The sequence below is a fragment of the Dromaius novaehollandiae genome, chromosome 19 (assembly GCF_036370855.1).
Source record: "Dromaius novaehollandiae isolate bDroNov1 chromosome 19, bDroNov1.hap1, whole genome shotgun sequence".
In the NCBI taxonomy this organism is placed as follows: Eukaryota; Metazoa; Chordata; class Aves; order Casuariiformes; family Dromaiidae; genus Dromaius; species Dromaius novaehollandiae.
This window is the reverse complement of record NC_088116.1, coordinates 13,102,870-13,117,721: the sequence shown is the minus strand read 5'-3', so window position 1 is coordinate 13,117,721 and position 14,852 is coordinate 13,102,870. Positions and strand designations below refer to the sequence as shown.

The following is a 14,852-nucleotide window of genomic DNA, read 5'->3' as shown; positions in this document are numbered from 1 at the left end:
TCCGGCCCTATGCTGGCTTGCTCTCAAAGCCAGACCTGGGCAGGTTTGGGACGTTTAATCAAACAATAGCAGCGTTCAACATACCCAGAATTTCTGTACCCTGCCTGTCTGGATTTCTCCAGCTGGGTTAATGTTGTTTTACTACTTTGTCCCCCTAAAAAGCCTTATCTCAGCCTGGTCTGGGGTTTGAGAAAAGTACTATGTAAACACTGCAGTAGCAGCAATGAAACAGGCATTAAATTCTTCTCTGTCTTCTCCAGCAAGTGTACATGCATTACAGTATCTTGCCCAGCTACTGCTCTTGTATGCCTTTGGTCTGGCAGGTGCCTGATATACAGGCACCCTAACAGCAGAGCAAAGGGTGGGTGGGGGGGAATAATGGTGAAGTAAGTCCTGTCCCTCCATCAGCACTAGAACCGTTTCTAATAGAGGAGGAAAGCAGCACCCTCTACTGTTCCAGCAGTGCAGTGCCCTGCTCAGGCTCAGGAGCTGCAGGCAGCACAACTAAAACACAACAGCGAGCCAGACATGAACACAGACTTTTTATTTTAAATCAGTGACAGAAGCAAGGAAAAAAATTGCACATTCACACTTAAAAAAAAAAAAAATTCTCATCAGCCACACCAGGAATGATCCAAGTCTTCAGTTTTGAGTTAAAATCCAGCCTCCCACCACTTCCACTGTCCACATACTGCAACCCAGTTACACAGGTCTCTCCCAGCAGGTACCAAGGTGTCTGTGCAGGGGAGGGAGGTGGGGAGGGGGGGGCAATGGCTCCTTTAGGGATGCAGCCTTGGCCCCTGGCAAGCTTTGGTATTTCTAAGCCATGGGAAAGGGTGGGAAGGCTCAGGACTCGTGCACCAGCTGGTGCAGAGGGCTGAGAAACAAGACTTGGGTCCTTCCAAAGCATGCGTCCTCATGCTCTTCACCATCCCGTCTGCCTCCCAGCCCTGTGCCTGAAGCTGCCCCAAGTTTCAGGAGGCTGAGACAGGACACCCCTCTCCCACCAGCATTTGTGAGACAAGGCCCTTCAGAGGGTGCAAGCAACACTGCCCCACCAGCCAGGCACCAGCTTGCAAGCCCGAGCGCCCTGCTTCCTTGCCCTAGGGAGCCTCCCTGTCCTCCCCTGTGGAGGAGCCAGCGATGACCTGCAGAGGCTGCAAGAGGAAGCAGCAGTAGATGAGGAGCCAGGTGGTCTCCTGCCCCAGCAAGCTGCCCTCAGGAGAGGGAGCAAATGCCACAAATTGGCCCTCATGGGTGATAACCCCCCATTATTCACCAGATCCTCAGCCTCCAAGGCCACGTCTGCCCAAGCCGACTCCCTCAGCAAAGGTCGGCCATGCCCATAGCAGAACAGCAGCCCTCCAGCAGGCCACCAGATCCCCCCAGCCATTTTGGTATGGGAAGGAACCCATGCCAGGGCCAGGCAGCTGTAAGCCCTTGGAGGGGGAGAAGGGGCCAGCTTGCCTATCTGGAGGGGCTGCCTCCCTGCTGCACCACACAGTCCCTTCACCCTGCCTGCCTTCCCTGTGCCTGCTGGGAGAGGCCTGTTTTTCCTGGTAGATGAGAAAAAACACACTTGCCACTGTAATGTGCAAGAGCTCCCGCTTCTCATCCTCAGGGAAATTTAAAAAAAGAAAAAAGAAAAAAGAGAAAAAAAAAAAAGAAAAAAGAGTTTAGTCACATCCACATACATCACATTTTAAAATAAGGACATTTTTGTTACAGCCTGGGAGGAGAACATGGTCACAGAGCACACGCCTGGGGTGCTGCAGCCCTGGCCAGCCCAGGGGACATAGCTGCCTTTCCCTGGCGCAGCTATTCCCCTCTGGTGCGGGCAGCCAGAGCTGAGGGCCTGGGCCCACGTGCCAACTCCTCACCAGACTGCAACTGCACAGCTAAACTCTACCACCAGCGCTGCAGGGTCTGGCAACCTCACTGAACCAAGCTTGAAGGAATTCAAAGGCAATTTAGCTTAAATATAAAAATAAATTTTTATTTTGTTAAAAAATGTTTAAATATTTGTTTTTTTTTTTCCTTTTTAATTTAGACTTCGGCAGACACACACACTCACACGGCTCGGAGAGTAAAAAAACCCGGCAGCAAAGCACTCCTGGAAGTGGTGGGGAGAGTGTGGGGCAGGGGTGCCGGTCCCTCTCCCCGGGGCAGAGAGAAGGGGAGGCCCCACTGGGGCTGAGGCCAGCTCTCGGTTCCTAGAGGAACCTCAGCCTGGCAGTCTCTTCCCGCAGGAGTTCCCAGATATAGAAACAGCCCCACTTCTGGCTGGGTGGGAACAGGGGCTTTGGACACAGCACCGTAGCTCTTAGGAGCTGGTAAAAACAAAAGGATGGGGATGAGCTAAAAAGTGAAAACCAAAGGGGGAATCAGGGGTAAACCCATCCTCTCTGGACTCCTCCTGGCTCTAGAAGACCACAAGGTGGTCAACAGGCACTAGCTGCTGGCCCAGCTTAGGAGAACAGCAGGAAGGGAGAACAAGTAGAGGAGAGACTGCCAGGGCTGCAGTCCCCGTGCCCGGCCCGGCCCCTCCACCCCGGCTGCCTTTCTTTCAGTCACGACAAAAGGACAGAACTCACCCAGCAATAGTAGCCACGCAGTGATGCTACTGTCAACACCCAATTAGCCAGGGCGCACCCCTCGCGAGGGAACAGGCGCCCCAAAAAAACTCCAAACAGCAAATCCGGCATAACCAACATGCCGCCACGCACACGGTTCAATTCTTCCTCCAAACTCGATTCAATGAGTGCATCAACAGGAGCACAAACAAAGCAAAACAGACAATGCTTTACACAGAGCAGATCAGGGTCAGCCCAAAGCCTCACAGATGGCGGAGAGCAGCAAGGGCCAGGGCTCCCTTGCTGGAAGGAGCCTGGCCCTGCCAGGGGAGGACACTTCTCGCAGCTCTGAGCACGGCTCATTGCCACAGCACTCCTGCAGCTGAGGTCTGACACTATGGCACAGTCATTATCCCGTGCATGCGAGACCTCAGCCAGAGGTTTGATGGGAGATGTAAGTTATGACAATGGGGTCTTAACCCAGCTGCAGAAGCTGGATCAGTCACCTATGGCACCGAAACACTTACGCCCACCCTTGTGGGGGCCCCACTGCCATGAATCCAGGCTAGCGTTCTGCAAGGATGGCAACTACCAGCTTGGAGCAGAATCCTCCAGAGGAAGGGTGTTCACCAGGTCATCAGATTACAGAGCAGGGAAAGATTTTTGGACCTGGTGAAGACCATCTCACCCAGCAGCACTGGGGCAGTTCGAGAACTGCGCCCAGCAGGGTCGGGCAGCAGAGATGCAGGGAGACAGCAGCGTGCCACGAGAGCGGATCTCCAGCCAGGCTCTGAGCAGCGACGTGCGGGTCAGCTGGCACCCTGCAGCTCTGCTGGCTGCCACGTTGTGGGGCAGGGGGCTCAATGTCGGGGGGGCTGGGGGAGGAGGGCACAGGCACAGCTAGAAGAAGCAATGGGGAAAATTTACATATTATGAAACATGGCAAAATAAAATGAGGGAGGAAACGCTGTAGATATGTACAGAGGTTCATCCAGCCTTGGCTGAGGAACTGTTCAAGTACGAAGGGTTTGGTTTATCCTGTCCCACCCCAGTCACTGCTACCCAGCACAGTCTCCTGCTGGCACAGGAGGTGGGGGCTGGACCCCCGCCACCACTGGTCCTGCCACGGGGACTGCTTTAGACCGGAGCCCCTTGCGTGCGTGCTGGCGCAGGGGCTCTTCGCAGCAGGCCAGCAGCTGGGGCCTAACAACTCGAGAGGTTACTTTTTGCGGGTGTGCTGTCTCCGCGCCTGCAGCCGCTGGCGAGCCCCAGTCTTGGATCCTGCCCCGATGGAAAACGCAGGGGTCGAGGGACCTGGAAGCAGAAAGGTTGCATATGTCTCTCCAGCCTCATCCAGAGCTGTGTTAACACAGAGCCAGCGTTATCACCCCTCCCAGAGGGAGCGGAGGTTTTTGCCTCCCCAGAGCCCAGGAGGTACCACCCGAGCAAGTGGCAGGGGACAGCATCAACCCCAGCTCCCAGAACATGGCCTGTCACAGGCCCTGATGCCACCGCCCTCCCCCCCCCCCCCCAAATGGAGCAACACAGCCCCTTGGCCCCACAGGGCGAGAAGAACTCTTACCGAAAGAAGCACCGACTCCCCCAAAGCCTGAGGCAGGAGTGCTGGGTGTCCCAAAGGAAAGGCTACTGCTTCCGCTCCCCACTGCTCCTGGGACAGGTGTGCTTTGCCCAAAGGTGGGAGCAGGAGTTCCTGGAAAACAACATGACACTGTGAGTGTGGGTTAGCAAAGGAGACAGGAGAGCCTGGATTTTGGGAGCAGACACTCCCTGCAAACAGCAGGAATGAGCAAGAAGGGATTGCGATCACTGTCTGGAAGTGTTTCTACTCTCCAAGAAACTCCAGATTGCTTTTAAACGCTGTGAAGACCTTGGCTTCTCCAGGGCTGGGAAGGATCTGTCCGGGTTCAGCACTCATGCTGAGCTAGAGAGCTGCCCTTTTAAGAGGGGCCAAGAACAGCAGACTAAAGTGAGCAAGGGAAGGCCCTGCACAGCACAAACACCAGCTCCTGAGCCCAGGGAAGTTCAACGAGAGCCATGAAGAAAGCAGCTACCTACAACCAGCCCTGCCCTCCACCCTGCCAAGGGGCCTGACAACTGCGGCTCACCTCCAAACACAGGCTTGTTGTCAGGAGTGCTGGGCACGGTGAAGGCAAACGGCGTGCTCTGATTCTGCGCGCCCAGCGTGCTCTGCGTCAGGGAAGAGCCGAAAGGCGTTGCCACAGTGGCTGCTCCGCTCTGCCCGGCCCCAAAGTTGAATGATACAGCGGGGGAGCCACTGCTCAGGGCAGGTGTGCCAATCCCAAAGGCACTGGCAGAGGGACCTGGCTGGGCAGACGCCCCGAAGGTGAAAGGAGAGGGGGTGGTGCCAAAGACAGCAGTGCCAGTGCTGCTGGTTGTGGTCTGGGTGCTGGAACCGAAGCTGGCTGTGGTGGAAGTGGCAGTCCCGAAAGAGAAGACCGACGTGGTAGTTCCAAACGCTGCCTGGGTGCTGCTGGTGCCAAAGGAGCCCTGGGTACTGGTTGTGCCAAACGCCGGCTGAGCACTGCTACCAAATGCTGGCTGAGCGGTGGACTGGGCTGTGGGGGCTCCAAAAGCGAAAGAGGGGCCAAAGCTGACTGGACCTGCAGAGGGTTTGCTGGCAGGTGGCTGGCTCTCGGCAGCACCGGTGCTGAAAGCTGATGGATTTGTTGTGCCAGGATACGGCGGTGGTGGCTTCGCACTTGTGCTGAAAGAACTGCCAAACGCTGTAACAGAGGAGCCAAATGTCAACGTTGACTGACCTGTGGTTGCTGGGGTAGATGTCAGGGCAGTGCCTCCAAAAATGCTAAAGCCCACAGCAGTGGTGGGAGCAGTCGAGTTTGAAGGTGCTTGGCCAAAGGCAGAGCCTCCTGGGACACTGGTGGTGGCAGGGGCTGTGGCTGGAGCTGGCTTTCCAAACTGGAACACAGGCCCCGAGGCTGCAAAGCTGCCTTCTGTGCTGGGAGCTGAGCTGGCTGGGCCTCCAAACAGGAATGGCTGAGACGTACTGGTGGAAGTGGCAGTGGTAACAGTCAGGCTGGTAGTAGGGCCAGTGGAGGCAGGAGGGTTGAGTCCAAAGCTGAAGACAGGTTTAGTGGTGGCATCTGTGGAAGAACTCAGCGTGGTAGCAGTCGTGGCTGCAGTGGTGAAGATGACAGCAGGGAGGCCCGTGAACACTGCCGGGGCAGTCGTAGAGGCTGCTGGCAGATCTGCAGCTGAGGTTGGCTGTGACATCGGCTTGAACGCAAAAGGAGAAGCCTTTGCTGGAGATGAAGCTGCTGTCACATTGCCAAAGATCGGCTTGAACATGGTAGTGGCAGAAGATGTTGAGGAAGGGCCTGAGCTCGCAGACACAACCGCAGCAGAGACAGCAGTCGTGCAGGGTGCTGTGCTCTCGCTTTTCAGCGGAGTTCCAAAGATGGGTTTGAAGACGGGGGTCGTGGTGGGAACAGCAGCAGCTGCTGTCGTCACCGGCTGGCTGGCTGGAGGGGTGCTCAGCACCCCAAACAGGATGCTTGGCTTTGGGAAGGAGGCAGGTTTGCTGGGGGTTGGGCCCAGCTCTGTGGATGAAAGACTCGCCAGGCTGCTGGCAGGCTGTGCCCCAGAGGTAGGAGGGGCAGAAGGGGCAGTTATGCTTAATATGGGCACAGGCTTGGTGTCGGCAGAAGTCGCAGGTAACGAACTCGACTCCAGTGATACAGCTGGAGCAGGCAGCTGTGGTGCTGATGAAGATGGTGCAGACACTACTGCAGCTCCAGAAGAGTCTGGAAAGGGGTAGAGAACTGATTTAGAGACAGGGATCATACACAGACAGCCCTTCTGCTAAACAGCCACCCCGTGGTGCAAAGGCTCCTGGAGCAGCACCTCCCCATAGCAGACAGACCAAGCCTGCCACGCTACTGCAGCTCACAACAGCACAGGCTCAGTGCCCAGACTTGCCCCCCAAGGCCTGCCTGTCTCCACTGCCTGCAGGCTGCTTGAACATGGAGTTTTCCAGCCTGTCCCCCACCAAGAAGCTGGAGAGCCCCTCTTGGGGCTGCCTCGCTCTCTTCCTCCTCACCTGCCGACACAGGGGCAGTCTGGCTGCTCTGCATCTTCTTCAGGCTGTCCAAGAGCGAGTTGCTGCTGGCGGGTGCAGCTGTTGACACAGGCGCAGGCCCTGCGGAGGTCACCGTGAACGCCAGTGGCCTGGAATGAGGGGCAGTCTCTGCAGTGGTGCTGGGGGCTGGATCTACTGGAAAGGAGCAAGAAATCAGTATCCATAACATGCTGCAGGGGACTACCCATCAGCAGAGCTTCCCCGGTGGGTAGGAAGCTACATGAACATCCCACAGCTCTGGAGCTGCAAAACCTCACTCGTCACACTAACTCCCCGTGGACTGTGGGGCATTAACGGCATCCCCAACTTCAAGGATGAAACAGGGCTTCCTAGGGAGGTTCCCCAGCCTGTATTACACAGGCTCCCCACTGCCCGGGCAGTCCCACCTCTGGGTTTCTACTCAGCTCTGCTCCCTGCTGACCCCCTTCATGCTCCTAGTCTGCCCAGGGGTGCAGTCCTTACCAGCTTTATCCTCCAAGACTTTGTTGAACCACTGCAGCGCTGCCTTCTTCTCCGCATCCAGGTCCTCCGAGGTGATGGAATAACCCAGCTGAGGCGGTGGGGGCTGCCAAGAAAGAGCAGCAGCTTAGCTCCTTCTCAGGGAAGCTGGCAGAGCCTCTCTGAACGTGTGGTGAAGGCAGGCCGTCGCAAGACCCGTGAAGCAGGTGGTTCTGCCACAGCACGCTACCGCGGAGCTCCAATCCCACCTATTATGGCCCCCGGCTTGGCGCTGAGGGCACGGCAGGCCTTCCCCAGGCCATTACCTGGTCCGGTAGCAGGCAGCACAATCACGCACAGCCCACCAGACACTGGGGCTGGGGATAGCGTCACTTCCCACTCCGCCAAGGACGGGGCCTCCTTCCTGAGGGCAGGCAGGTCAGTCTCCCCCCAGCCCTGCAGAAATTGCAGTGAGCACATTCTATCGCCAGAGGAGGGCAAAAGGGGCTGCGAGACAGCGACGTACCAGAGTGAGCTGATCTCCCCGTCGAGACGACAGCAACTGGATCTTCCGCTTGCGTTTCCCACTGCTTCCCGACACGGATGGCGAGCTCAGGGAATTCTGCTTCTTCCGCACAGGTGTCTCCACCACTACAGAGAGAGAGAGACAAGTCAGAACTGCCTCTAGGCAGAGGAGAAACTTGGCTCCTATCAGTACGTTAGTCCCTTCTGAAAGGGAGAAAGGGGACTCCTCTCTGGATGACCCTAACCCAGGGGGCAACAGAAATGTCCCAGTTCGGGACCAGCATGTTCTTCATTACCATGAGACATCTCAAGCCAATCTCACCAGCAGACCTAAGCCATATCCTGCTGCTTTCTCAGACTGATGACACATCCAACCCTGGCCCACAGCTGGCACAAGCCTGTGCTCACCTTTTTCGGTCTGAAGCTCCTTGTCTGATTTCACTGGCGTGGAAGTGTTGGAGCGAAGAGATTCCTCTTCCCTGTGCAAAGGGGAGAGAGACAGTTAGGGTCAATCCCCAAGCTTGGCCTCATTACCAGAGGGGACAGGTCAAACACACCAAGACCCCCACCAGCATCCTTGCCTCAGCCAAACGACAGACAGTGTCCTGAGCTGGTGGGGATTAATCCTCAGCCTCAAGGACCAGACAGGACTTCCTAGGGAGGTTCCCCAGCCTCTGGTACACAGGCTCCCCACTGCCCTGACAGCCCCATCCTTGGGTTTCTACTCGGCTTTGCTGCTTGCTGACCCCTTCACGCTCCTAGTCTGCTGGGAGGTGCAGTCCTTACCAGCCCTGTCCTCACTGCACCAGCCTGAAAGCAGCTCAAAGCAGAGGAGCTGCTCCCATCTCCAAGATCATAGCTTGGTCTGGCATTCCAGTGCATGCAACCTGTACTGCTTTGCAGGGCTGAGATCAGCTTCAGAGCAGCATTCAGGGGTCCCAGATGGGAAACACCATCTCCCACAGGTCTCTCAGACCCATCCTTCCCAGGCTAATGCTTGCGTCACCTTTAGTTCTGACACATGCTTCTCCCCAATGGAATCAAGTCCTTCTCTGAGCTGGGAGAGAGAGGAACAAGGGCATAAGCTCCAAGGCAGGCACTAAAATGCAAATGTGCCAGTCACCTGCGAATCACTTTTGATGAGATTGCAATAATCAGGGCCTGTCTCTCTTCCGAGTTTCACACATTCAGGCAATCCAGGTGGATGTCGCAGAACAACATTGCATTTGTGGCAACCTCTGAACCCTTAAATCTATAACATGGTGTCAGAGCAGGACAGGAGATCTCAACAGTGCAGTTCTGCTTCCCCAATGCTACTGCCAGGACACCAGTGTAGCAAGGTAGCAGAGAGATGAACCAACACCACATCAACAGGATTCCCACACAGGTGGGTCACCCAGCAGTCACGTCTTAGAAACAGGCTTGATGCTCTGATGGTCCCAACTCCCTTGGTGAGAGGGGTCTAGACACCAGGACCGCTGGGAAGACGCTCTGCTCTCCTTCAGGCTGGAGTTGAGGAGCAGCTGCTCACTAGAAGGATGACTAGTTACCTTGCTTTCCTGAGAGGCCACTCTGGTGTCTGGGAGCGTGAGGACGCTGGGCTGGACAGCGGGGACACACTCACACCGCTTGTCTTCCACAGCTGGAAGCCAAAAGACCAGCAGTAGTTTAGGGTATGGGATGGGAGAGAGTAAGTGTTCTATCCTCCTTCTTGCTTGCATGCTAAATGCCATCTCCCAGGACCTCAGCTAACGAGTCCAGTGCCTCATTCTGTCTTCATCACCACATAATTCCTCTCCACATTCAGTGGAACACAACGGGGTCTGGACACCCCAAAGTGAACATATTTCAGGAGCAGGCAGCCTCTAGGCCCCTAACAGGCTGGCCTGGCAGAGAGGGTGGAAAAAGGAGGACACTGCTATTCAGAGCACAGTGCAGGCAGCAAACACTAGTCCTCTTGCTTTTGCGTAGTGCAGGCTGAGGCCTGGCCACCTCAGCAGTCTCAGACGCCCATGTGTGCACAGGGCTGCTCTGGCAGCAGCAGGCTGCCTCCTTGCCAGCTCAGGGCACATGGACCCCACCTCAAGGATTTTAGGACTTGCCCCAGTCAGAGAAATCCCTTCCTTAGGGAGATCACAGAGGCAGCCTCCCTCCACACAGACAGCAGAGCTCCATGAGCCACGACTGCTCCACTGTCAGATCTGCAGCCCTGACCCAGGAGCCATTTAAGCAGTGTTTTTCTACAGCTCAGCAGCTGCTGGGGGGGGCCCAGGTCAGAGTGGGAACGCAGAGCTCGGATACTTGCTGACTCCAGCTAAAAAGGCAGCAGTGCAGCAAGAAGATTCTTTTTCCCCACCTGGATCTAACCAGCCTAGCAGACTGGCCAAGGCTAAGGAGGGACGAAACAGCCCCCTTCCTCCTTCAGCGTAAAACAAGCACTGCAGGAGGACATCTCAGATTGGGAACACCATAGAAGCAAGCACCAAAGGACAAAGTAACATCATTTCCTGCTGCTGCTGACCCAGCAGCCTGCCTAAGAGAGTGTGACAAGATAAAACTGACTGGCTAAGCTGCACTGGAGACTCCCCACAGTATTTACTGCCAGGCACCTGGCATCACTGCTCTAATCTTATGAGCCCAGGGTTTGAGTTACACAGGCGATCCCAAAGGACGGTCGAACTACTCCGCACTGCGCTTGGCCACAGGCTCCAGCGGTATATTTGTAAAGCTGTTTCCTACCTGCGAGAGGCCTCGGCTAGAGCTGTAGGAGCTGGCGATGGCGTTGCGAATGGAGCTGGGGATCCCACCAGCATACATATTGCTCACAGAGCTCATGGAAGAGGTGCGTGACCTCTTGTTTGAGCAGTCATCTAGGCAGTGTGAAACAAGGCCCCTCTTCAGAGAACCAGGCCTGGAGAAGGTTATAAAAGATTTTATGAGCTCGCCACCATCCTGCCTACAGGTCCTGTAAAAGCAGGGCAGGTTGAGATAAGCCATTCTGCTCTTTCTTACAGCACAGGGCTTAGAAAGAGACCTCACAGCAGCACAGCCCTAATGCCCACTGGGCTGTGGTCAGAGCACACAGCTCCACTGGTGGGTGACAGACAAAAGGCAAGGCCACAGCCTCTCCTGCTCTCCCCAGAACCTGGGCTCCACAAGCAAAAACCAAATATCTTTTCCAGAGCCCGCATAAACTTACAGATTCACCTCCCAGCTAACAGCCGTCCCTTTGGGCCTGACAGGCACTTACTTGGGTATGAGAGAGGCAGGGGCACCGTTGGCTACCAGTGGTTCGAATGCTGACTGCCCACTTCCACTGCTGTCGTGGCGCCTGCGGGGGAGAGGAGAAAAGTCTTTGATGGCCAGGAGGCAGCAGGGAGAGCAGAGGGAGTCGCTGATGGCCAGGAGACAGCAGGGAGCAGGGGCTGCCCTCCCAGGCTGGGAGGGGAACTCTTCCAGGCAGGCCTGGCACCAGAAAGCACAAACCTTGCTATTCTCCTGCCACCCAATACCTGGGGCAGAGATTTTCCCATCCACATACTGCCGCCTTTCCCAGGCTGCGGATTTCCTCTCCGCCTAGTCCTGGCCTCACTTGCTGTCATCCCTAGCTGCTTCCTCCCAAGCACCAGCAGCTCCACTGACTGCCTGCTGGGCAGAGTAGTATTCATTTAATGAAATCTCTGCCTAAATCCATCATTCTAAGCCAAAAACATTTCAGACTAACTTAGCAGTTCATTTCTGGAATGAACCTGAGCTCCGAAACCTAGATTTCCTACCTCTTCCTAGCCAGTGCCACAGACAATTTGAGCTAGAAATTGGATCCATCTTCCCACAAGTAAATTTTCATTTCAATGAATAACTGACTTCTGAATGTCTTAAGAACAAATCCCGCAGCAGAGGTGGAGGCATAAGATCAGCCCTGTCACTTAGTCCAAGCACCTTCCCTGAAGCTCTGAGCATGCTGACCCAATTGTACAGGTGGCATGATGCTCTCCAGCTGACACAGGTACCTTTCTACCCTCAAAGATCACCGGATTTTTTGCCTACCAGCTTTTTTCATACTCTCCAGATGATTAACACCTTTAAAATTCGCTTTTGTGGCAGAGCTGGGTATTGGCATGTTAAAATAAAATAATAAGAAAGATGATGATGATGATGATTAATAATAAATAATAGTAATAATAATAATAAAAGAGAGAGACAGCAGATTTTGCCAGCACACCCATCCTGTGTCATCCTAGAGTCAGCTCTCCTCATGTTCAGATTCACCAACCTGAGGCAAGGGTTCAAAGGTAGAGGGAAAAAAAATCAGTCAATGGAACAGAAAATTGCACGACCTGCAGCAACTCCCACTGCCAGCCTGCTCCTGCAGCAGCAGGAAAAGCAGCCGGGAGCTCCCTGGAAACTGCCAGTCATCCCCCTCTGCTCTCAAAATGACCTCTAACAGCAGGCCCCAGAGCAGCACATAGGATAACAGGCTTGGGCAGTGCCTTCACCAGTCCAAACTGCTCTTCTCCAATCTCTCAGTTTATCTGCCAGAGCCCAGATGGGCAGCCCCCGGTGTACAAGGGTCAGAGGGGGGCACAAGGCAAATGGCCTACATGTACACGAATGGAAAGGATAAAAAACAGAAGAGAGAATAACAGAAAGGCAGAGCTCTGCCTGGGCAGTTACAAAAGGCTCCAGCAGACCTTGGCATCCATGATTTATACCCTGTCCTTCCCAGAGCCCTGGCAAAGACACTGCACCCTCATTTCTTCAGCCTCAGAGCTGGAAATCATTGACCTTGACTAATGAAAGCAAAAGATAGTCTTTCTTGTTTTCCCTTTTGTTTTTACCTCCTTTTGCTAGTTACTGTGCATAAAGGAGTACCCAGAGATCTTTTAAAGCGTGATGCTTCCGCCCTGAATTTCAGACTTTGGGATCCCATTTCTCCTTGAAGACTGGGGCCAACTGAAGGATCAAGCTGATCAGCCTATGGCAGATACCAGGATCCAGCATTACCCGCCAAGGTTCTCCGGTTTGCTAATCCCTGAGATGACAGCAATCTTTTCTGAAGCACAGGAATCCCTCCGATGAAGCCCTGACAGGCGGCTTCAATCCACATTCCAGGCCTCTCACAATATCCAACAACGCGAGAGAACACACTGCACCCACAAGCTTGCCCAGGCAGAAACTTAAACCACATCCTTTGATCTCAAGGACGTGAAGAGCCTTGGAGGAATTTCTGGCACAATAAAGAGGGCAGGGTGATCAGGGGTGCTTCCTCTTTGCAGTTCACTTTCCACAGCACTTGTCTACACCAGACTCCTTACCACAGGATGGTAGGATCAGCGCACTCTGGGATACGTCACATTTGTCACCACTGAAGCGCCAGCCCCATTTATGACTTTCCCAACACACAGGCAGTGACCTGCACTACCATTTTTTCTTTTTTTTTTTTTTTACCTTCTCTTGCTCTCCTGATCATTCCCAAAAGCCTGGTCCTCCTCCTCCTCCTCCACAGCTCTTTTCCTACTCTCCTTGATGGCATTCAGCACAGTCTCTTTTGCACATGGGTCCAGGCTGCTGTTGGATGTAAAGGCCATTGGCGAGATCAGCTGCTCCAAGCTGTGAGGGAAAGCAAGGAGTTAGGGAAAGCGGGACCCCTCCGGTTACAGAGGCCCTGGGGCCCGAGCCCCCTCCTGCCTGGTGCACCAGCTGCCCCCATGCCCAGCTGAAGGGAGGAAAAGGATCTCCAAGGCAGCCTCTTCGGTAGCTCGTGACCGCGCAATCCTTTCCATGGCAACAAAGCAATGCTCGAGATGGGGATTAAGAGGTCATTAAAGGGCCAGGAGCTACACACACTCTCCCCTGGCAGAGCACTTCAAGCGATCAAAGAGGAGAACCACTGGGACCAAGGCCGGGTAACCGGTTTTCCCCAGGCAGATTAATCTCATCACTGCTGGCAGCCAAGGGAAGTTTTTATAGTGCTTTTACAAGTGTGAAGCGAGGCAGAAGCGATGCCCAGCTGCACGCAACCCTCCCAGACAAATGCAGTCCACAGGGGCCCGCACGCAAAGCGCACGCCTGGGGCGCCGACTCCTTCCTCCTTCCCGGCGACCTGAAACGCGGGCACCGCCGGGAGCCCCCGCAGCCATACTCACGCGGGGGAGCGGGCCAGGCCAGAGGCCGGCCGGGCGATCTTCACCGTCACGGGGCTGCGCACCATGCCGGAGTTGCGCGCCGACAGCACGCTCTTCCTCGGACAGCCGTCCCAGCAGACGGCGGGCAGGGCGCCCAGCGAGGCGTACCGGGGCTGCTGGATGGGGTAGCGGCGGCGCGGGGCCTGCGCCAGGCGACTCGGGGCAGCCAGCGGCGTCCTGAAGAGACAGCGGGGGTCAGCGGGGCCGGGGGGGAATGGTGCCCCCCCGCCTCCGGCCCTCCGGGCACCGAGCCCCGCGCGGCGCCCCGGCCGCCTCCCCGCCCGCTAACGGCGCCCCGGGGCGGCGCAGGCCCCGGCCGCGGCCCGCCCGCTGCCCACACGTGGCCGCGCGGCTCCGCTTACCCGAGGGCGAGGCGGCGCGGCGGGGCCCGCGCAGGCCGGCTCGAGGCGGCGGCCGGGCCCCCGTTGGCGGCGGCGGCGGCTTTACCGGGCGGCCGCGGCGCGGGCGGGCCGGGCCGCAGCGCGCACCAGGCCCCCGCCGCGCCCAGAGCCGCCGCGCCCACCAGCGCGCCGCGCAGCACCAGGCAGGCCAGCGCCAGCACGGCCAGCGCCGCCGCCAGCGCCGCCGCCGCCGCGCCCCGCCGCCCCCACGGCCCCGGGCCCCGCCGCGGCCGCGGCCCCGGCCCGCCCCCCGCCATCGCCGCCGCGCCGAGCCGCGCCGAGCCGCCCGCCAGCCGCGGCCGCCCGGCATGCACTGCGCGCGGGGCGGGGCGGGCGCGGGGCGGCGCCAACGGACGGCGGCGGGGCCGGGGGGCGGGGCGGCGGGGCCGGGGGGCGGGGCGGGGCCTCTGCGCCAGCCCGGCCCGGTCCCGTGTGGCCGGGGCCGCCCCGCGGCTCCCGGCGCTGCCCCGTGGCCCTGGCTGACTCCTGTGTCCCCCCCGCGCCCCCCCCGCGTCCCCGTCCCCACTCCTGCGTCCCCGAACTCTCCTGCCGCCCGTGCCGCCGTCCTGGCCCTTGCGTGTCCCACATCCTC

At 57.0% G+C, this 14,852-nt stretch overlaps 1 protein-coding gene across 1 annotated transcript; it reads right to left on the bottom strand.

Moving 5' to 3' along the window:
* Positions 1-529: 529 nt before the first annotated feature.
* LOC112989627 (nuclear envelope pore membrane protein POM 121) lies at positions 530-14,585 on the bottom strand. Its single transcript, XM_064523492.1, has 13 exons — positions 14,222-14,585; positions 13,821-14,036; positions 13,123-13,284; positions 10,925-11,005; positions 10,414-10,585; positions 9,225-9,316; positions 8,083-8,153; positions 7,676-7,800; positions 7,174-7,276; positions 6,673-6,846; positions 4,700-6,376; positions 4,156-4,284; positions 530-3,887 (listed from the first exon to the last, which is right to left on the bottom strand). The coding sequence occupies exons 1-13, from the start codon at positions 14,515-14,517 to the stop codon at positions 3,793-3,795; spliced, it is 3,393 nt and encodes a 1,130-aa protein (XP_064379562.1). The 5' UTR covers positions 14,518-14,585; the 3' UTR covers positions 530-3,792.
* Between the last annotated feature and the right edge of the window lie 267 nt (positions 14,586-14,852).

Excerpts from the sequence above, each read along its gene's own strand:
- LOC112989627 (XM_064523492.1), bottom strand. The coding sequence starts at position 14,517 with ATGGCGGGGGGCGGGCCGGGGCCGCGGCCGCGGCGGGGCCCGGGGCCG. Across the intron at positions 7,801-8,082 it reads GGAGCTTCAGACCGAAAAAG|TGGTGGAGACACCTGTGCGG; the intron begins GTGAGCACAGGC and ends CTCTCTCTGTAG. Across the intron at positions 6,377-6,672 it reads GACTGCCCCTGTGTCGGCAG|ACTCTTCTGGAGCTGCAGTA; the intron begins GTGAGGAGGAAG and ends ACCCCTTTCCAG.